At 45.1% G+C, this 22,707-nt stretch overlaps 1 protein-coding gene across 4 annotated transcripts in view; it reads left to right on the plus strand.

Annotated features, from left to right (window-relative positions):
- Window positions 1–22,707, plus strand: part of Kalrn (kalirin RhoGEF kinase) — a 431,561-nt gene that overhangs the window by 235,750 nt on the left and 173,104 nt on the right. For all 4 annotated transcript variants that reach the window (XM_052158466.1, XM_052158467.1, XM_052158468.1 and 1 more), the window contains exons 7-8: window positions 17,325–17,516; window positions 21,043–21,174. In XM_052158466.1, coding sequence (XP_052014426.1) covers window positions 17,325–17,516; window positions 21,043–21,174 — 324 coding nt within the window. The remainder of the gene's footprint in view (window positions 1–17,324; window positions 17,517–21,042; window positions 21,175–22,707) is intronic.

A 22,707-nucleotide genomic window follows, 5' to 3' on the forward strand; every position in this document is an offset into this window, starting at 1 on the left:
TCTGGCCCATGCTAAGTCATCAGTAAATGCTGATGTGATGGTAGACCTGGGAGTCTAGAGTGAAGGGCATGTGATCCCTCAGAATCCCAGCTTGGGGATACCAAGCTTTCTGTGTCAGTGCTCCAAGGATTCCTTTTGACATCTTCTGTCCTTAAACCTTCTTACATTCCAAACACATGGAGCCTAAGAATGCCTCCACCAAAGACACACTTTTGGGAGTTCTTCCTTCTGGCTCTTTGGATCCAAAGACATAGCTCTACCATTTTCCCTGAAGAAACAGCGGGTATACTTTACCCTTTGCACCTTTGCCCCTGGGAGTGGGAGAAAAACGCAAACTGGAAGATGGCAAGGGCAGGTAAGGAAGAAAATGTCATGGTCAACAGATCAAGAAAACTGTTTTAAATGCGCTTAGTCCTGAACCTAACATGCCAAAGAAGCGATTCCATCCTGTAGTTGTTCATTGTCTGCTTACAGAGCTGAAACTCAGTCACGGTGTAGTTAGGCATGTGCATTGCCAGATATGCTAAGTTAACTACGGGCATTAAAATCTAGGTGGCTGAAAGCTAACGCACAGTAGGCTCATCACAGGCACCAGTGACAGCGTGAGGAGCAGCCACCATCTCAGATGCTGCCAGACATTGTTTATCCAGACAAAGTGTGAAACCAAACACAGCTGACTCAGAAGTGTCATGCCCGTGGGCCAGTTTTCATGCACATTTCAGTGGCCAGTATCAGCCTCAGCACCCATCTCAAACTTCAAGCGGCAGGGTCACGTTGCCTCTGAGAGGACAGGCTGCTTGTGAACAGCCGTAACAACCATAGGGAGCCACCAAAGCCTGTTGGGTAGAGATGGACACTGTGAGGTTTGCACAGGAAGACTGCTGACTGCAGGAAAAAAAAAAGTTGCGAAGCTAGGTAGGAAAACCAACATGATCCTGTGATGACGTTGGGCCACCGCCCAGTCTCATGTCCTCATCTAAATGTCAAGACCCCTTCCCTCCCAACTACAACTATTTCTTATCCCAGCCTCAGTCCCACAGGAACAAAGTAATTAATCACAGGTGATTAGACTGTGAAGTCAAATCTAGTCAAGTTTGATTATCTGTGTGCCTTGTAGATTTCCCCTGAAGACATTCACAAATTCTGTGTCAGAATTTTCACACCACCCAACTGCCTGGCCCAAAGGGCAGCCAGACTCGTTTTAATAAGCAGCAAAGACAACATAATTAGGGAGGTAAAGCTGCCACCAAGCCCCTTGAAGCATGAGTAAGGAGCTAGATGGAAAGCTAGATGGAAGGCTGTGAATTCTCTGCATTACTGCTCTCCCCAGCTACCGTGGGTAGCTATGAGTTAACGGCACACTGACAACCTTTTCGGTGACAAATCTACTGTGGAAGTCATTTTCAGGACAAAAACAAGGGAGGAAATAGTGAAGAGAGCATCTCTGAACCTGGAAAGGGAAAGGTTTAATACCGATAGCCAATTAGTGAAGCAGCCTGTCCGCAGCCTTCTCAGCTCCTCAGTGAACGCCCCAGCAGCAAGCAGTGGCGAGGCGAGGGTCTGTGGCCTGATTAGGCTGGATCTCCTCTTGTGCTGCTGGGAGAGGGTAGGGAAATCCCAGGATTGTTTGGTCAAATTGCATGAGCACCCGTGCTTCATAAACACAGCTCGGTGCCCTTGTTTTCTGGGACGTTTACAGGCTTGTTATTAAAAGGAGCTTCCTACAAAGATGGGTGGCATCGGTCCAAACAGGTGAATGGAGAAAATTACAGGCACTTTCCCTGACCTCAGTGATGAACGATGCTGCCAAGGAACAGATAAATGTCAGCAGCTACTCAAGACTCCAGCCAGTAACTGCGGGAATGATCAGTTCTTCAGAGGAAGTGGGGGGAAGGTGCAGGGATGTGGATGGCCGTGCAAATTCATTGAGGCATTTCACTCTCCATTCTTGGACCCCTCATATTCTCATTCCCATTCTCTCTTCTCTCTCTCTCTCTCTCTCTCTCTCTCTCTCTCTCTCTCTCTCACTCACACACACACACACACACACACACACACACACACGTTTTGTAGCATATTTTATTTCAAGCTGCAGATGAGTTCCTTACTGTTTAATCTTGGTTTTACTACTGAATTAGGCCAGTGATTCTTATTTTGGGGAAGATCATAGTGCCCCGTCATGTAAAAACTAAGCTATGGGTCCTCTCTGCAGAGGAATATATGCATATATATTCAAATGTTTTAAAATATTTTTAAGAGAAACAATACAGTGTTAAATTTTGATAATCAACCTCCCTAATTTTAGAACTCAAGAACTTGATAACTTCCTTCTGTAAATCACAGAACAAGTAATTGAGAGTCAGGTATTGTGCTGGATGCTGGGCCTGTAGTAATGAGCTCACACACAGAGTGGTACCCAGAGAATTCACAAGGGAGACATGTTAAATGTATAACTTCATCAATCAATATGTAATTACAAACCAGCAGTCTCATGTCACCGAGCAAGGATTGCCGTGATAAGGGTACGAGGCAGGACGGGACTCAGGTGAGGAGGGCGGCGGGCACACTTTTCCTCAGCAGTCAGCACTGGCTTGACAAGCTTCCTCATGCTCATCATGAATAACATGTGCATTACGAGATGTCCATTAAGTCCTAGGTGGATCAAATTGTATGTAAAATCATCAGCTCATTTAGGTTTTGTCCCTGTGTCCACTCTTTATGTACTGATTAAGTATGTAATTCTAGCAAAGGGGACAGTTACTGAATATATTAGCTTTCTAGAAATGTTATAGCAAATACAACTAGTGTGTCTTAAACATCGGAAGAGAAAAAACAAAACAACAACAACAACAACAAAAACTAGGGATGTGGCTTAGTGGTAGAACACTTTCATAGCCTGTGTGTTTAAGGTCTGGGATTCTGCCCCCAGCAACTTCATCACAAACAAAGAGACCAGGAATGTGTTATCTTACAGTCTGACTGAATAGACACAGACCACCATGCCAGCAGACTAAGTTCCCCTTTGTCTTTCTTGGTGTGCTCTCAACATGGTGTTTTCTTTGAGAATGCACACACCCTGATGTGTCTGTGTCCTGGTCTCTTGGTTTTATAAGACATAGGTTGGATTGGTTACAGCCCCACAGTAATAGCTGCATTTTAATTAACTACTTCCTTATCAACCCTTTCCCTAAAAGTGAACACATTCCAAGAAGCTAGGGCTTAGAGTATCAACTGCGTAAATCCTGGGAAGAAAATCCGGAACGTCCTTGGTCCTATTTATGAATTGTTACAAATAAAGTGCACCTATGCACACTGAGAGTGTGGGGAAGGTGCCCCACTCAGTGTGTGTGTGTGTGTGTATGTGTGTGTGTGTGTATGCATGCATGTATGTATATATCTCAAATCTGCAAGCCACAAATCTGCAAGAAAAAAGCTCAAACTGTTTAATCTTTAGATTTTTTTTGCTCATAATGTCATTTTTTTCAGATCCCATAGGGGAATGCTGGCCTTCTGATCAATAATTAAGATGACTGACCTACTAAACCCAGTAGGAAACTATCCTCTAGTTCTCTGGTTCCCTACAGTGCCCCAGGTTTTCTGAGCTCTCCTAGGCCTTCCTCTTCTTAATTTTGCCTTCTGTTGGCAGATTCTCCATGCCCTGAGTGCCGCCTTCCCTGCTGGGAGTGAGGGTAGCTGGAAGTGAGTCAGCGCCTAGTCTACACAGAACAATCTTGTAGCTGTCCATGTAAGGTTCCTCATGTGACAGGCCCTCACAGGAGTCCGTGTGAACCTAATCCAGCCTTATTTACACTTTTAACTAGATGGTTCTTTTGGGAAGAAATGAGTTGCTAATGGCTCCTATCTGGAGTTTTAAAATACAGACTGGTATTCATTTTCTGTTGCTATGACAACAGGAGGGCTCAGAGTAGTGATGACACTGTGTAATGATGGCAATGCTGCACACATGAGCAGTGGGGGCCTTTCTGCCCCCTTGGGTTTTATATTCAATGCTATTAATTCATTCAGTATGGGTGAATATTGCATTTGGTAATATATAAATCAAACCACTTGTAAAAAGTTTGTGGTGGTCTCTTTGTTTTGTGGTAAAGTTAAAAATGACAACCCCTGAGGAAAAGCCATTACTGCTGCAAGAGAAAGATTCTAGGCAGGTGACCTCTTCCCTTCACTCAGACATATTGCTGTGCAGTGGTGCCCTGTCATTATTGATTGGGGAGGCCTCAAAGCAGGGTTCTACTGCACTTCCTACAGTAGCAGAATTTCTAGATTCAGGTGGAAATATGTTCACTTATATAGGTGTGTGCGCACACACACACACACATACACACACGCTGTCTCTGTGAGTGGGTCCCTGGGAACATGTATTTTTAACAAGTTCCCCAAGTGATTTATATTCCCATTACAGTGAGAAAACTCTTGTTCTCTGGCCTTTATATGTATAATGGCCGCTCCCTAAAACAAAATATCTGAAGGCCCAAGAGAACACTTCCAACATGATAACCCAAGTAGCTCTGTGGACCTCCTCACTCCACATTGAAACTGGAGAAAATTATTTTAAAACACTAGTTAAAGTCTCTAGGGATAATCTGAAATTCCTGCAGAAAATAAGAAATAAAAAGCAAGCAAACAAACAAAAATGTAAAAACTCAATAAGATCAGTGTTTGTGGAGTTTGAGTCAGGGACCTCTCCCTCCTTTACCTTCTCAGCTCAGCAGGATGGAAACCACTCCACACTGCTTGCAAGCAGGATTTCAGGTCCTCTGTCCTCCAGCTCCTGGATGAAGGACTGTGCTCCCATGTAGGGTATTTCTATTCCTGCCCCAAACCAGCTGTCTTGAGGTTTGAGTATGGGTGAGCGTAGCCTAGAGGTGCAGAGCTTCATCGAAGCCCTCACTTGGGGCAGCAGCTGTACCATGAGAACAGGGCTGTGAGGATGTTAGGGGCTCCCCTTGATGGCTAAGACAACGAATGAAGATTTGGGGCCACTCTCCCACACCCCCGGAAGTTAGCTCCTAAAGAAGTGGGTCCACCAAGGACAGCACAGCCCTCCTTCCAACCCCAGCCTCAGAGCCTTGAATGACCTGGAGATTTGGTTGAAGATAGAAATGTACTGTATAAAACCAAGTCGCAAATCTTTCCCCAAAGGAACTGACTTTATCTACAACAGAGATTACAGATGTTTAAAGCAATAGAGCTTTTAAAAGTGCCCTTGGGAGAATCTTGTAAAACTTTAGACCTGATAGTTTAGCAAAAAAAATTGGGGAAAAAAAAATCACAAAGGAAATTCTTTATGCTGAAAGCAACTCTTCCCAGAAAGTAATTTGAATCTAGCATAATGGACAGTACTGATAAAAATTAATTATGTAACTATAAAAGGCAAGGTATGTACAAATTCACTTTCCTGTCTCTTCACTGACTTTAAAAGAAGTTGTTCAAAATAATATGTATTGTTGGACCTATAACATAGAAATGTAATAAAGTAACACACACTAAGGAGACATGTGGATAAAAATCTATATTGTCAAAGGAAACATCTCCAGTAGTAGCTGGAATCTACAGGAGCAAATGAAAACACAGAAATGATCATTGGGATGCTAAAAAGACACAAGTTATAATATATGTTACCTCTCCTTTTCTATCTCAGCCTTAATAGACATACAATTATAAAAAAGTGGTAATTATGGCAATGTGGTGTTGAGTTTGAATCATTTATGAATGTAATATACACGGGAACAATATCACAGTACATAGGGAAAGGGAATAAAGCTCTCACCAGGAGAAGTGTCTTCACACTCACTGAATTAAATAACATATATCAGAAGCTGATTCTACAGAGATATATTTCTTAGGTAACTAGGAAGATAAGTTAAAAATAGTAAAAATCAATCAGTGATGATATTGAAATTCTCCATTAGAAAGTATGCAATGTACAGAAGTGTGGGGGAAACAGATGCAGGAGGAAACATGTGACAGATGGAGAAAAGCAGACAGCAAGCGTAGGTTCAGCTGTGTCAGGAGTGACACTGGGAGCAGGCGAGATGGCTGTGGATGATGCTTGCTGGGTTGACATGAAGACCTGGGGCTGGGTCTAAAGCCCCAGGAAGGGGCTCCCACGGAAAAGGCTGGGCATGTTGGTGTGCATAGAGGTAATGCCAGCACTGAGGCAGCACAGACAGGTGCCTTGCTGGAACTAGCAAAATTGGCGATCTCTAGTGTTTTCCGGTGGTTCAGTAACAGACCCTATCTCAAAAACTTAGGTGGAGATAAACTGAGGAAGACACCCAATGTTGACCTTTGACCTGAACACTCATATACTTATGCAGTAACATCCACATGTGCACACACAGGAATACCTATACTCATACAACATATGCACACAAAAATAATGACATTGAAGGTGAAAGAATTAAACAAAGGTGCGGATTGTCGGGTTTTAGAAAGCCAGTACCTAAACATTTGGTTTCTATAGGAAATACACTTGAGAATCAAAGATACACAGTGAAGATTGAATATACAAGGATGGAAAAATATTGAGCTATTACCCAGGGTAATACAGATTTGCATCTAGACACCTCCTTTGTGGAGTCACTGGCTGAATATATGTTGTAGACCCAACACAAACGTGTTCAGGAATCACTGGTCTTGGTGGCTTTTAAAGTTCATTTGACCCAAGTTTCTTTTTGAGATTGTAGTCCTAAAGATGGAAATGGAGCCACTACTGCATGTTCCTTGCCGACAAGAGTAAGATGGATCGGTTTTTCTGGGGATTACATATTAGGCAGGCCTGCCGGAGAGCCTGAGATGGCAGAGTACCAGTGCTAGCCGGCCTGTTCTTATCGGTCAGGTTCAACAGGATGCCATGTTTGTGTTTCTACAAACAGCCTTGTGGGTGGAATTTCCCTTTTCTGGCCACTCAGTAGGAGGAATAGAATTTATTTTCTGACCAGCCCTGGACCTGATTATGACCTTTGTGCTTGGCACCGTCGTCGTGTCGTCGTGTCGTCGTGTCGTCGTCAGTATTTAACTAGACCAGGGCGAAGAGCAGAACAGAGCATGCTTAGAGCTCAGCTGTGGGGAGGTGGGTGCCCGCGTGTAAGGCTGCAAACCTCTGCTCTTACTATTTATTCACCCTGTCACCTGAGAGTGGCATGCTATATTTGGCTCCTGTCACCTTAGATTATGGTTTAACTGTATAGAGTGAGCCCAAGGAAATCTCTACAAGATTGGAAATCAATTCAAGATGGGACAGTCCAGTGTGAAGAAATTAAGTCAACTGGCATTAGCCCTGCACTGAGCTCTACATTATTGTTTTAATAATATTAAATATTGTTAATATTATTAATACCATTAAATAATATTAATATTATTTAATATTATTGTTTTAATTATTGTTACCTAGTTGCATCGGTTGGAGAATAAAGACTCTCCTACCCAATGCCAAGCACCTGCCTGCCTTCACCCCTTCCTTCTTGGTTCCCACCAATGCCTCTGATGTCTTTTGCCTCTGTGCACTGGTCCCCAGTCATTCCCTGTTTGGATGGGAAACACCAGCATCCTTGGGCTTTGGAAGACCATCACTCTAGCACACCGTACTGGCTCACACGCGGGCAGCTCAGCCATTGGTCCAGGCTGATTCCAAAAAGTTTCTCTGAGCTAATGCCAAGGGCTTGGGTGACAGCTTAACCTCTGGCTCGCCGTTGGTACTGGCCGCGCTCAGTTTTCTGTCTTGATTGTTACCTCCTCTAGGTCCTGGATTGTTGTCCCTCTGCCTTACCACTCACTGGTTCTCTGCTCAAAGCTCTGACACTGCAGGCTGTTGCTCTCCGGGGACTCTCTAGCTTCATGGTTTTGCTGTCAACGATTTGGTATTCTCTGTGTTTTCTCCTGAGCCTCCCCCAGCTCACCTATACATTCACACATACTGGTCTACAGGACTTCCTGTTCAGGTCCAGGTTTGCAGATGCCAGGAGGTAATATGCGTGGAATTCAGCCAGCACCGACACACGCCCTTTTGTTGCACTCTCCTGGAGTTGAATGAAAGGCATGAAATGGCCCCTGAAACCCGGTGTCTCAATGAGCTAATGTACACCAAAGGCCTTAGCCTGCCGAGCAGGACACTCATGGGAGGTGTCGGAGGCAGCATGCAGCAGTGCTCACTGTTCATGTGCCATCCGGACCATCCTGGCCACGGATAGCACTGGCCATGAGCCAAGCGATGGCCAGAGACCGGTCAAAGGCACACAGTAAAGTGTTTGCAAATCAGATATTTACAAGGTGTGAGAGGTCAGGACCAAGTGGACTGACTGGAGAAGAACAGTAAAAGATAGAGGTCAGAGTTCACGGCATGCCTGAAAGACTGGAGTAAGGAAGAATAAAAGGATTCCCTTTAGCAGATTCTTTTGATGAAAAGCTCTCCTCTCAGACCATCGCCAGAGTTACCTTATCCCTGTGTCCTGTCACCCTACTCTTAGCCAGAGTCAGGTTCTGCATCTCACACTCACAACCTGCTCATCTGCCCTAGATGACCTGGTTTCCTGCTGTTTCTTGACTCGGTTGGGTCTTGCCCCACTGCCCCCTCTACCAGGAGTCTCTCTAGGTAACCTCATGCTTCCTTCCCTTACTTCCCCTAGAGACAAGTCCAGGAACTGCTGCTTGGAAAGCCTGCCCTGGCTCACTCTCTTCTGTAGCATTTCCCATCCCCTTCTTTTCCCAGTGCTTTACATGGGGCTGAACACACACGTAGCAGATCCTCATCCGCTTACCCTCTGGTGTTCCTAATGACACGCAAGACCCATGGGCATAAGAATTCTGCATCTTGGTTCTTCATTGTGCCAAGCCTTGATAGCTGGATGGTTCGATAGATGGATGGACAGATGGATGGATCAGCAGACATATAATAAATACATAAGGGAACAAAGTTAAGATTTGAGTAATAAAGATACTGACTAAAAGGGCCTTGAAATCCTGGACTTCTTGGTTCTATGTAGACAAATTACTGTTCCTCTGTAGCCTTGGGTTTCCTGGTAGATCGTATTGTTCCAAGAAGGAAGAGGCTAGATGAAGTCCACCTGCCAGACCTCCTTGTCCATTCTAGAAAGGGGATAATGTGCAAATTCCAGAGCATGTCAAAAATACAACAGATAGTCTTCAAAGACGGGGACATTTAATTCTCTCTCCAAAGGTCATGTTTCCTTGGGATGTGATTCATAATACCTTTGGAAGAACTGTCACTTCACCATGTCCCATCTCATATAGTGAACATTCTCAGCCAGCCTGATTCTTTCACATCCCGGGCAAAGTCAAATATCCTGGCAAAGACAAGGCAGGATGCAGGATGCCAACAGCAGCTCTGTATTTCCTTTCTCATGTAGCCTTAGGCAGGGTGTTCACATTCCTCACTACCTCCTCTGTAGCCTGAGGATAAGGGCAGTGCCTTTGCTGGGAATTTTGTGAGGGCAAAATGTGGTTTTGCTTTTAGGCACACATTTAACGTGGTGTTGTGCTTGGCAAATGCCAGCCTATTCTTGTTGTCAGGTCAGAATGCTATAAGAAATACTCTTTGCTTCAGACAGCCCGTGGAGTTGCTAAGTGTGGGACTTCTCAGACATTCAGGTGCAGAGCTGCCGCCTGAGGCAAGGATGTTAAATGCTGATTTGATGCAGAAGGTCAGCAGGTGCTGACCCTCTCTGCTGCTGCTGCTGCTGCTCCTGCTGCCCCAGACCATACTCTAGCTGGCCCTGTACAAAAAGGCCAAGGGATACACGGAATATTGATGAATGCATTTACCTGAAGTTTCAGCTTCTGAATTCAGCATTAAAGATGGCCTAAAATTACCACATGCCACTGAAGGACTGTGTCATTGTTCCTAATCATGTTCTCTGCTGGTGTCCTTGAGTCTAACACTAGCTGTACCTGCCTTTTTTAATCTTGCAGTGATGTTGTTTATCCCTCTATTAATCTATCATGTATCCATCTTTCTATCTATCTACACACACACACACACACACACACACACAGAGACACACACACACACACACACTCCCTTACCTCCATGGAGGCTTCTCTCAGTGCCAAGAAAGGAGAGGTCATTTCTCTTTTCATTCAACCTGCTGTGGGTTTTGGCGGCCCTTTGACATATGGCCAGGCGATTGTTTTCATGGCTGTTTAATGGTTTGTGAAGCAATTGCTGGAGAAAACATCTCTACAACAAGCCAGGCCAGAGGGGCAAAAGGATTTGTGGGCCAACGTTATCTTTGCTGAGCACTAGACCGTTCCTGTTCTTGCCTCTCTATAGCCAGCAGTGACAGATGGCTTCCACCTGGACTGACCTACTGTTGAGCCAAACCAGAGCAGATAGTCATCCATCAGCTTCCCTATTTGCCCCCTAGAGGGCAGCCTGTGGTTTGTGAGGGGGCAGGGTTGGAGGTTTAGCTTAGAGCTCCTTGCTTCCTGTAGCTGCTGCAGTGTGGCTCCAAGCACGATCAATTCCTACTCCAGATGTTACAGCCCCGGTGTCCATATGTTTCGAGGTGGGATCAGCAGGTTTACATGGTAATGTTAAACTAATTAATCATAAACTGATGCTTTAGCAGCTCTAGGACCCAAAGTGGGCTTGGGATTACAAAGATGTCAGTGCTACACATGGTCTTATTAAGCTGCAGGGAGAGGCTTGGCTTGCTGAGCTTTGGTACAGTCTATTGTCTTACCAATACTGGACATAATTATGAGAAAAATCTTCAAGTAACTTCCCATAGCACTCGTTGTGTATGACGAAATAAAAATATAATTTGCAGGACACAAGAAAAAAGTCGCAATAAGAAAAGGGGTTTAAAAGGGGGGGTAGCAGAGTGGGGACCACAAAGTCTCCTTCGTTCTCTTTGTCACTTTGGACACATCACTCAACTTGTATCTGTGTTCTGCTTTTATTTCCTAAGTATAAAATGATATTGTTACGTGAACTTAGCTTCTGAAAAACTTCTAATAAAGTGGGTTTCCATTTCTTATAACAGAAGCCATTAAAACCTGCCCATTTCATTATTTGCAAATTGACTCTATTTTTTTGGGGGGGGGGGGGAAGGAAAGCTTTACTGGAGCCAAAAAGATGGGAAAATATGAGAAGCTTTAATGTTGATTCTATACAGTCTGACCAGATAAATAATTTAAATAATTAAATAAATTTAATTTGAATTAAAAATACAAAATTTGTTAAAAATAAAAAATATCCCACAGCTACCCAAAGTATTCAAAGTGGAAAAGAAAGAAACTTCAAATAATTTTTGCTCCTCTATAAGAATGGGGGCTGGAGTGTGACTCAGTTGCTCGAGCACTTGCCTAGTGTGTGCAGAGGCAAGGGTTCACTCCACAGCACTGATAACAAAAGAATGAACTGGATAAAAATAGGAGGCTGATCATAAATTCCACTAGCTCCGCAACCCATAGAGAGGTGATATTTTGGTTTCTAACTGGTTAGAAAGAGAATCTCCTCCATTTATATTTAAGGACACAATTATTCCTGATAATTAGTGCACATGTTATCTAATTAGGAATATATTTTAAACCATCTTTTATATGCCTGAAGGAATTAACAGAAGAGACTCCTAAGCTAGCAACCATCGTGTGTAGCCGCTACAGAGCTTCAGCTAATAGCTGGAGTTGGCCCTTGGCCAGCCGTTGGCCTGGGTTCCTTATCTAGCTTTGAATTTGGAGTCAAGGGCTCTAAAAGGATTGAGTCTCAGTGGTAATCAGGCCTCACCCTTGTGATGGTTGGGCAGGCAGGCCACAACTTTATATCCATATGTGCCCATGGAAATGCCATGCTTCCATTAACTGGTATGGGATTAAGAACCATGCCTGGGACTTGTTTCCTGCAGAGATGGAACATCTTTGATGACTCTCTGCTACCCCTGGAGGCAAAGTCTCACCACCCTTAAAGCATAAAATGAAGGTCCTTCTCTGCCTGGCAGTCCTGTCAGAGAGAAGCGGAAGACTCTTTGTCCCCTCGGGTGAGGACAAGAGAGCCCAACTGTGGGTGCTGTGGATGTGGTAAGCCCATGCCAAGCAGCAGAGCTGTCTCAAGTCTGCTCAAGCCTCCTGGTTGGCTGTTTCTCCAGCTGAAGAAATGGAAGCATGCTGTATCAGAATGTTGTTTAGACAATGTTGCCAGAATGGTGTGAAGTCTCAGGTCTCTCTGGGTCAAGGAAAGCCTTGTAGATAACTCAGAGCTTCAGACACTTAACTCCTCCTAGGGCTCGGGTATCTGCCAGGAAAAGGTGTAGTAAGTGGGGCAGGGGCTGGCAGCTGTGCAGTTGGCACACATGTGTCAGGCCCTATGGAAGGTGCATCTTCCCAGGGATCGTAGGGGACATTGTGTTGTGCTCTCTGTGTGCCAGGCTGGGACTTTGACAGCTCATGGTGCCTCATGTTGTGAATGCTGACATACTTTTTATTGTGCTTTCTACTAATACTTTGATTTGGTTTGTACAGGATTAGGGTAGTGCCAGTCTGCTGTAACTGGATGAGGGAAGAGATGATGCTTTGTGTTGCTTCAGGTAACACACAGGATCTGACCAGAATGAAGCCTCTGAGCACAGGGCTATGACATCCGTCTCAGTTCTGAGGAGAAAAGTGAATGGGATTCAAATAATGCAGACTCCTGGCGATGGTCTCCTTAGCAACCATCCGCTGACATGGAGCGTAAGGTTGTGAAAATCATAGCTGGTTCCTCCACAAAAGGAACCTAATTCATAAAAAACATTTGCTTGTACTTTTTATGGAAAGCTATCAGTATCTTTGTCAGTAAGCTTCTTTGCATATTTTCATAGACACATGGTGCGTTCAAAGTGAGAGCTCTCTCTGGAAGGCTGAAAGCTTGACATTGTGCCAAGTAGTTCTTAGGAAAATGGCTGCTTCATTGACTTCAGTGGCCATAGCAGATGACAGGGTCATGAGAGAAGGAGCTGTCTAGCCTGTGATCTCCAACTAATGGCTTTGAGAAGAAAACAACCAAATGGCAAATTCCATAGGTAGCAAAAGGGAGCAGGGTGCAATACAGAAGGTTTGTGAGTCAGTAAGATTTGGCTGGACTTAGTTGTTTTTCCTTCTTGTGACCAAATGGACAAGGAGGATGATAGATGATACAATAGACCAGGAGGCAACTCTCCTGCATTTTATAGAGTAGATCATAGTTAAAGCTCACACTGTACTACACTTTAAAAATTAACAATGACCATGGTAAAAGTAATAGTAGTGCTGAGTGTATATGGAGAATTTCATAAATCCGTTCTGAAGGATGTTAGAAGATACTCATCAGCATGGTCATCACAGCCTAAAATCCCAGCACTGAGTGGTTGGGAGCAGGAGGATCAGGAGTTAAGAGTCACCTTCAGCTAAACAGTGAGTTTGAGATCAGTGTGTGCACAAAGGCATGCCTCGTGCCAGCTGTCAGTCAAGTTAGTATTTTCTGGTTTGTCTGAGAAGCTCTGCTGAGGAAGTGAGTGTAAAGAGAGTGGGATAATTGGTCACGTAGAACATGAGGAACTCCGGTGATTCAGCTCCAGACGTGATGTCCATGCTGCAAGGCAGTGAAGCTGCAAGGCAGTGAAGAGCCAAGCGGTGGCCCGTGGACAGAAGGCGGAGCTGTGTGCTCCTCGGGTAGGCAGTGCCGTCCTTGCCTCCTTGGTACTGCTGACCCAGAAATGAGAGCTCTGAGATCACTTGGCTCATCTCTCCTATTTAACAAGTGAGGAAACTGAGGCACAGAGGCATCATGACAGCTTAAGTGAATGTCCTTGCTGGGGGCAGAACTCATATATTTCCTTCTGGTCCAGTGACAGCGATGCCCTGACTGATAGACAGCCTTGCAGAAGCATTTGTGGAGAGGTGAGGGGGCAGGGAATGGCTATAGCAGATTAAAAAGGCCAAAGGAGCCATGATCACCTTCTAGCCAGCTGTGTCCTAGAGTGAGCTTGACTCTCATGTGCTCTTTAAAAGAGACAGGACCATCACACAAAAGAACCACAGGAGAGGCTGCACACATACCCTGACCAAGTGAATACACAAATAGGGTGCTTATCATGGGAAATAAATGGCCCAGTCATGCCTCCCTCTGCTTCCCCAGCTTTTAGAGCTTCTCCTGCTGTTCCTCACTTCACACCTGGCTTGTGGCCATCTTTGTACTCAGGGTTGTTTTAGAGCCTATCTGCCTGTCTCCCTCAGGTTCTAGGTTAAGACTATGAACGACGTGATGAGCTTGACGGTGCACATTGCCTCGGTACCCCGGCCTTCAGCACGGAAACTGTAGGGAAGAAGATGAGAGAGCACAGGGATCAGTTATCCATCATCCCTACTGTGTGAGGGAACCGGATGAGCGAGCACAGGGCTCAGTTATGGCCTCAGCATTTGCTGTGATGCCTAACTACTTGTTAGTTTTAGCAGGACAGCTCCCTGCCCACTGGTGAGGAAATATAAGACCATTTTCTGTGAGGCTAGCAGTCCAGAATATGAAGCTAAGCTCTGGTCTTTTTTTGTTTGATTTTTGTGTTCCTCTGTGATCACCCGGCTTAGGATAGAAGGGACCATAGAGAAAGCTACCAGCATTCCAATCCCCTCAGAGTTGGGAGCCCCTTCCCACCACCTCTGTTAGGGGCTCAAACACTTCTCTCTGTGTCCTCAATGACTTGCTTCTATCTCTGGAACAGTGGCTCTCAACCTTCCTAATGCTGACCCTTTAATACAGTTCCTCATGCTGCGCTGACCCCCAACCATAAAAGTATTTTTATTACTACTTCATAACTGCAATTTAACTATTATGAATTATAATATAAATATCTATGTTTTCCAATGGGCTTAGATGACCCCTAGGAAAGGGTCATTTGACACCTAGAAGGGTCATGACCTATAGGCTAGGAACCACCCCTGTGGAAGAGCTTATTTAATTTTGCTTTAACATAGCCATTTGAAAATTGGTCTTACGTGGTGAACTCTGAGGGTATAGAATAGGCGGGCAGGAATTCTGCCCCACTCTTTGATCTCTTGCAGTCCCTAGCACAAAGCCTGCCCCACTCTCTATAAATATTTGAAGGAGTAACAAGCCATCAACAGTCTCCTGAGGTGGCCACAGTAAGACATCAGTAATCACTCTCTGTGTTCCCTGGGTGGGAGGAGACTGCAAACATGTGGTGACAAAGGTGACAAATGTCTTACTCTTCTTGCCTTCCTGGACCCTGTGTAACCAAAGCTGAACACCAGCCTTCCTCCAGGACAAGAAAACTGAATACCGTGGAGAGGTCTATACACAGGAGAGGAACCTTCTGGGATTGGAACCCCCCTAGGATGACAGCTTTATGAGGAATTATTAATCCTTATTAATCCCCAGTCCACTTTCTTATAAGCACCCTGGATGTCGTCTACAGATTGCTATGCAGACAATAACTCCCTGTGTTTCTTTGGCCTCTAGAGTATGTTTGGTCTGTGGGAGGTCAGGCTGCCAATGCTACAGTTACTCTAGGAGGGACCTTTAGCCACTGAGGGCTTTAATGTGCCAATAACTCAGACCCTACACCTGTCAGCAGGATCTGTAGGAGATGTGTTTTATAGTTTCTTCAAAGGTCTCTGGAGAGACTGAACCCAGCTCCGAGCACTAACCTACTGATAAGTACTCCCTTTCTCCACCCCACCCATGACTCCTTTCTCCCTCACCGTGCTTCCTGAGAGAGTGCCCAAACCAAGTATTTCCCTGAAACTCCTGACTGTCATGGTCTGTTTTATAGTGACAAACATCAATGACAGACTCAGGATGTTTGGGGGGGCACTTCAGTGTTGTCCCCTAGAAGAAAAAGCTATTAAAGGCAGCACCTCCCTTTTTTCCTTTTTTCCTCTTCTGTGTCAGTGTGCAGTGGGGTTTTGTTTCTTGTTATTTTTCTTTCTGGCAGTGCTATAAATAGTTTAATTTTTCAGTGGATTTGTGTTCTAACTCAGAAAACAGTGCTGATAATACTTCCCTAATTCTATAAAGGATGGTTGTTCCTCCTGATAATGGCTAGCACTAGTCTAGCTCCCTTAAGGAAATGAATATCTGTGGGAGGGCTCATGCACACTAAAAACAGAGATGGTACACAGGGGCCTTTAGACACCAGAATGGATTTGTACTTAGGTACCCCACTTAACCTTTTAAACCTCCATGGAGACCTTTTAAATTAATAGAGACCTTATCAACATGGGCCAGGTTTGAGATGGAGTGTGTGGAGGTTGGGGGCAGTTGAGATGAATGGGGACTGTGAAGGGAAAATAAGGGAACCCTCATTATGCCTCGCCGAGTGTTAATGAACTACTGCACAGCTCATAGAGCCCAGGGAAAGTGCTGCCTGCCGCTGAGGGGTATTTATCATCATCTGAGAAGATTTGTAACGAGAGCATGAATAACCTAGCTCCTGGTCCTCCAGGCATCATGTGTGCCGAAGAGCTCCCCAAGGACGCCACATTACATGGCTGCTTTGACAGACAATTAATAGGAGAGAACAGTTAAAAATAATCAGGATCACCACTGTGCTGTGTTGGTAGGGTTTTCCTTTTGTCTTGTTCCTTCTGGGGGAGCTTTCTGCTGGCCTAGTTTGAAACAACACACATACATGTTCATCAGGTTTTAACCGGCAAGCAAAAATGGGACTGGATGCCAATGAAACCCAGTGTGGAAAGGAGACAGCTGGTCATGGAAGTCCCTGCAGAGGCACTGAGGGACACCTATTGGTGCTTTTTAGAATCAAGGTGGAAATGTCACCAAGTCACACAGGGAGAAGCAGGGGCCCATTGTCTTTTGATGCCTCAGGTCTTTTGATGAAGAATGAGAAGATAGGGAGGTGGGAAGGACACCTTTGGCTGGTCATGGGAAGCTGATTACAATAAACCATTCTGCTCTATTGTAGGGGACAGTTATACCCTGTGTACAGCTCTCTAGAGTAAGAGTGATATCCTTGCTTCCTTCAGTTCCTACCATGATCCACAGCTTCCAAAGAGTACTCCATGGAGAGTAGCTTCATGATTGTGATGGCTCCCTAAGAGTGCATGTGAAGACTGCACTGGCGTTTGTCGCTGGCATGCATACAATCTGTGCTGCTTCTCTGCTTGAAATGTGTCAGCTCTGTAATTCCTCGGGCCTCTTCTATACACAGATACCAAGCCCAGCCCAGTCTCTCTCAGGCTTTAAGTTTTGGGAGGTCTCCTTCTCCAAACACTCCTCTCCCAGCAATGCCCAATGGATGGCTACCTTTTCAGTCTTCCCCACTAAGTGTTTACTCTGCTTTGTCTCCTAGAATGCCTATGTCAACATCAACCGCATCATGTCTGTCGCTTCCCGCCTCTCAGAGGCTGGCCATTATGCCTCCCAGCAAATCAAGCAGATCTCCACGCAGCTAGACCAGGAGTGGAAGAGCTTTGCCGCTGCCCTGGATGAACGCAGTACAATCCTGGCCATGTCTGCTGTGTTCCACCAGAAGGCAGAGCAGGTAAGACCCAGCGGCCTGTGGCAGGTGGTGGTGGTAGAAGGCATGTGGGAGCAGAGCACCACAGGGTAGGAACACACGTACCTCTCCATAGAGAACCCTGAGATCCCATTGACTAGGTTTGGTGAGCAGCCTTGTTCCATCCTGCATATACAAGGAACGTTGGTAACTTACCGCTCCACTTTTCATAGAAACAGGAGAGGATTCAGAGTATGTTTGCATTCTGCTTGCAAGTGATGTGTGTGGTATATATGTGGCATATATGGTGTGTGCAGTATGTATGTAGTATGTATGTATGGTGTGCATGTGGTGTGTGTGTGTGGTGTGCGTGTATGAATGTGTATGTTGTGTTTGTGGTGTGTGTATATGAATATGTATGGTGTGTATGTTTGTGGTGTGTGTGTATGCGTATGTGTGGTGTGTATATGTGACTGTGTTGGGGGTGTGTGGTATGTGAGTGTATTTTCGTGAGTATGTGGTGTATGTGGTATGTGAGTGTCAGTGTGCGTATGTGTGAGTGGTATGTGATATGTGTGTGTGCCTGTGTGTGTATACTGTCTGTGTATGGGAGTTTGTATGGTATGTGCATGCATGTGTGAATATATGTGTGTGGTAAGTGTATATGGTATGTGTGTGGTATGTATGTGTGAATGTGTGTATGGTATGTGTGTATGCGTGTGTGTGTGTGTGTGTGTGTGTGTGTGTGTGTGTGTGTGTGTGACTGATTAGTGTACTCTGAACAGAGACTAGAGGAATGAAAGAGCAGTGATCTGAGTCCTGAGAGTAGAGGAAACTGATTTGACAGGAAGCATGTGTTAGGTACGTGCTGTGGATAAGAAGTGAAGGAATACACTGAGTGGGAATATCTGTTGCGACCTGCAGAAGCTATAGGAACCCATTTTACAAAGAGGGATGCTGAACTTTGAAGCACAGGACCTGCCCAAGAGCCTGTGGTATATCAGGTCCTGGCTCAAACCAGCTCATGGAAAATGACTTGTTAATTTTTGTCAGAAATTTTTTGAGTTAATTATTCAACATTGCCATATGCTAAACTCATCACTTCTTATAATTTGTTCTTGGGGTTTTTATGCTTTCTGTAATGGAGATCCTGTAGAGTTGTACACTCCTGGCTGTCTCTTCCCATTTCACACTCAGTGATGTCACATTGATAGGTTAATATGTTAAAATGTGAGAGTTTTATACCATGGGAGTTGTCAGATCAGGACTTGAGGATCTAGTCTTAGAGTCTTAAGAAAATGGAAGAGTGTATGTTTAAAAATGCACTCTTCAAATGCATCTTGTCTATATCTCTTACAGTGTGAGTAGCATCTGAAATTCAGGAGTATCTTTTCAGCATTCACACTCACACATATCACTGAGGCGTGAGCTTTGGTTTTACTCCCTAATGTAATGTAAGCAAAAATATCAGTGCTGTGTTGGAATAATTTAAGCTTGCCACCTACCACCCGCCATGCATTGACTGCGGATACAGGAGTTCCTCAAGAGTGCCTGTGAGGGTGGAGTGGCTGCAAGAAACTACAAAGCAGCAGAGCATTGTAAAAGTTGTTCTTTGTAAATGTAGGTTACACAGTCTTTATATCAATACAATCTATAGCACATTCATATGTACATATATACACATATACATATCCATATATCTACTAATCATTAAACACTTTCATACACCCACTGATAAAATCATAAATCTCTGGGCTGTTGAGGTTCCAGACAGAGCTGTCTGGCTTTGGTTCTTGAATGTTAAATATGTCAGGCCTTATAAGTTTTGTTCATGGTGTTCTGTTTAAGTAACTCGTAGGTACTTCCAGACACATGGGCCTATCTTAAATCCCTCCCCCTAGAGTCTAACATGGAGGGTAACGGCATGGGAGCACTGAAGCTCTATCACTTACTTGCTCACTTTATTCTGGGCTCATCTAGTTTTTTGGGATTTTTTGTTTTTGTTTGTTTTTTTCTAGACAGGGTTTCTCTGTGTAGCCCTGGGTGTCCTGGAACTCACTTAGACCAGGCTGGCCTCGAACTCAGAAATCCACCTGGCTCTGCCTCCCAAGTGCTGGGATTAAAGGCATGTGTCACCACCACCCAGCTGGGCTCATCTAGTTAGCAAGGAAGATTCAGGTTTTCCTGATGTCTCTGTCTTCCTTGCTTTAGGCTGGGACCTGCTATAGACTCCTATGAGAGAAACAGGGAAATTCCTCCATCCCCAGATGGCACATGAATGCTAAGTTTCTCCCAAATTCTTCTGTGAAGTTACCTGTGGGCAGAATAATAATCCAGGAGGAAGCTTCCCAACATGTCCCATCTGATACCAGATGGTAACTGGCAGTCTTCTAGAAATGCCAGGAGATGTCTAACAACATACAGAATGTAAAACAGTGTAGCAGCCAACAGGCCAGGGGCTAAGAGCTGATAGATACCAGGATGAGCCGTCACGTATTTATAGAAGAAAACATGGGGCCAGAATGGAGATGAAATGGAGAAGTTAAGGTGATTTGTTTTCTGACTTGGAATGGTTTGGGTCAAAACCAAGTTTATTTGTATCTATTTTAGTGCATTTTCCTCAGGATTTACCAATCCTTCGGGGAAGTCAAATACCATGCTTCTCTTTTAGTTGGGGAGGAAAAAAAAACAGATTCAAGACGATTTAAGTATTTATTTAGGCAGCTCTTTATTGTCCTCCTATGGGCTGTTCTAGGCAATGAGATAAAAAGGTATTTAGGCAATTAATTAAAATGGAGCTGTGCACCCAAGCGAGGGAATCACAGACAGTACCATTCCAGACTGTTGAGTGAAAAATTATTTGCATTTTAAAGGTGTGTTTTTCCACCTAATAAATCTGCATGGTTTTAGAAAGCTCACCTTTTGTGCAGGGGAGCCATAGTTCTCTACAGCTGTTAATTTTATTTTTTTAAATAATTTGATGTCTGCTAAGGTCTGTCTGTACACCATATCCCAGGAGCCACTGCCACTGGAGGAGCAGCAGAGTCTGCCCTACTGTGTTCTGTATGTCTGAGCCTCAGGAGCAGGGCTCAACCGTTCTGATGAGCCCCAATCTGTATACCCTATATAGGAGGGCCCTGCAAGGTCCTAGAGGGTTCTCGTGATCTCTTGGGGTGTTCTGCGCCTCTCCCACAATTCCCTGTACATAGGATGCACGGGCTAGCAAACTCTCATTGCTTGTCATTCATCCCCTTTCATATGCCCACATGTGCACTGCTCATTGTCAGCTACATGGGGCTGTGCAGGTGCCTGTTGTTTGCAGATTTTGCAGGGTATACTCTGTTGAACATCCAGATGCCCAGCCCAGTCCTGTTCTTTGTAGAAACTATACTTTCCAAATGTCTCCCTGGCTGAACTTTGTACTAGGGGTGGTTAGTCAAGCCTTCTGAAGGTGTTCTTGAAATACTAAAATTTTTCATTGCTGTTGCCAACATGTCTGGCCTTGCTCCTCTTTAATTTACTAATTCTCCATCCAGTGTCCCACACTCACTCACCTGGCATCTCTTTGCAGTTTCTGTCCGGAGTGGATGCCTGGTGTAAGATGTGCAGCGAAGGTGGCCTTCCTTCTGAGATGCAGGACCTAGAGCTGGCAATCCACCATCACCAGTCCTTGTATGAGCAGGTGACCCAGGCCTACACAGAGGTAAGGACCAGAGGGACAGCCACCAGTCTGTGTGTATTGGATGAGGGGCCAAGAGCCCAGCCATGTATACTGTGGAATAACCTGAGTTGGATTCTAAGACAAGAAAGCTTTCTTCTTTTGTATCTTTAGGAACTTTGACCCATGAGCTGTGGCATCTCTACCCAGGGACAGATTTGGTTTGAGCTTTTCCCAGGCCCACCCTGCTGCATATATGTCCATTTTCTCCTCCAGGCCTCCCTTGTCCCCTTTCTCTCTTGTCCCTTCACATGTATCCAGACCCCTCCTCACCTGTGTGAAGAGTGAACTTCCTTCTGAGGGAGGAAGGGTGTGAGGAAGCAGTGCCAGCCCTTCTAAACTTGCCTTCCTGTTGGTAAAAGGAGGTGTAACACCAGCACTTACACCCTATATAAAAAGCAGCTCACTGAACAATCCTAGACAAGCCGGGGGGAGTCCCATAGCATGCAGGAGTGGGAAGCTGCCATTTGTGCAAAAGGCAAACTGAAAGGCCGTTCCATTGAAGGGTGAACACAGGAATTGTGTGGGACACTCCCTCCCAGCTGAAAGAAAGCAACCACAGATACATGTGTGTGCAAATACACGCGCATGAATGTTTGCTGACTGGCATGTATTCCAAGGGGAATGGGTTGCGGGGGAAGATGGGAAGGTTCGGGAGCTAGATGAAGAGAGGAGCTGATCACAGTTACAGCTGGCCTCTCTCCTCTGGGCAAGGTCAGTGAGAAGTGTCCATCACAGTGGCACCCTACACTGCCTGCATCTGATCCCTCTCATGTGGCTGTTAGAGATGCAGGATGGCATAAAAATGTCCAAAATTGGGGATTATCACGTACATTTTAATAACCGTTGCTCCAGGTGAGTCTGCACGGGCAATGCAAAGGCTTCACTGCAGTGGAGACGGTTTGCATCTTGGGCTCCCTCGCTGTGGCCTGTGTGGCCCTAGTCAAGTAGCTTCAGTAGCTGAGCTCTGGGTTCTCCTGTGAAGTGAAGCTCCTCTGTAGGGTCGAGGGATGTAAGGCTAGCATGTGCCATGTGCCCTGTGCCTGGCCAAGGTCTGACAGCGATGCAGACAAATACGGAGAGTCTTGTCACTACAGCACACAGGGTACTTTTGAGCTAAATCAAATCCCAGCAGCTCTGATCCAAATGGCCCCAGGCCTTGTCTTATGACAGGGCTGTGCCTCTACCCATGGCCCACAGATCTCTGGATTTATTCCTCGTAAAATACAAAAGTAGAGAGCAGATGGGGATCATGCCTGTACACCCTTCACTCAAATCCATGAGGTACAGGGACCTTGACATACAGACACATGGACTGTTTCTCGCACCTTCTCATGGCTCTGGGAGGTTCCTCTCAGCCTCTACAGATGGGGAGACAGACACAGAGATGGATCTTGTTGATTTGAATTTCTAGAACTAAGCTACTATATTTCCCACCCATCTCTGAGCGAAGCATCGAGATACAGTATATGTTCAGAGTTCCCATGGAGAACTGTCCTAGCTTCAGCACTGGGGGAT

The sequence above is a fragment of the Apodemus sylvaticus genome, chromosome 15 (genome assembly GCF_947179515.1).
Source record: "Apodemus sylvaticus chromosome 15, mApoSyl1.1, whole genome shotgun sequence".
In the NCBI taxonomy this organism is placed as follows: domain Eukaryota; kingdom Metazoa; phylum Chordata; class Mammalia; order Rodentia; family Muridae; genus Apodemus; species Apodemus sylvaticus.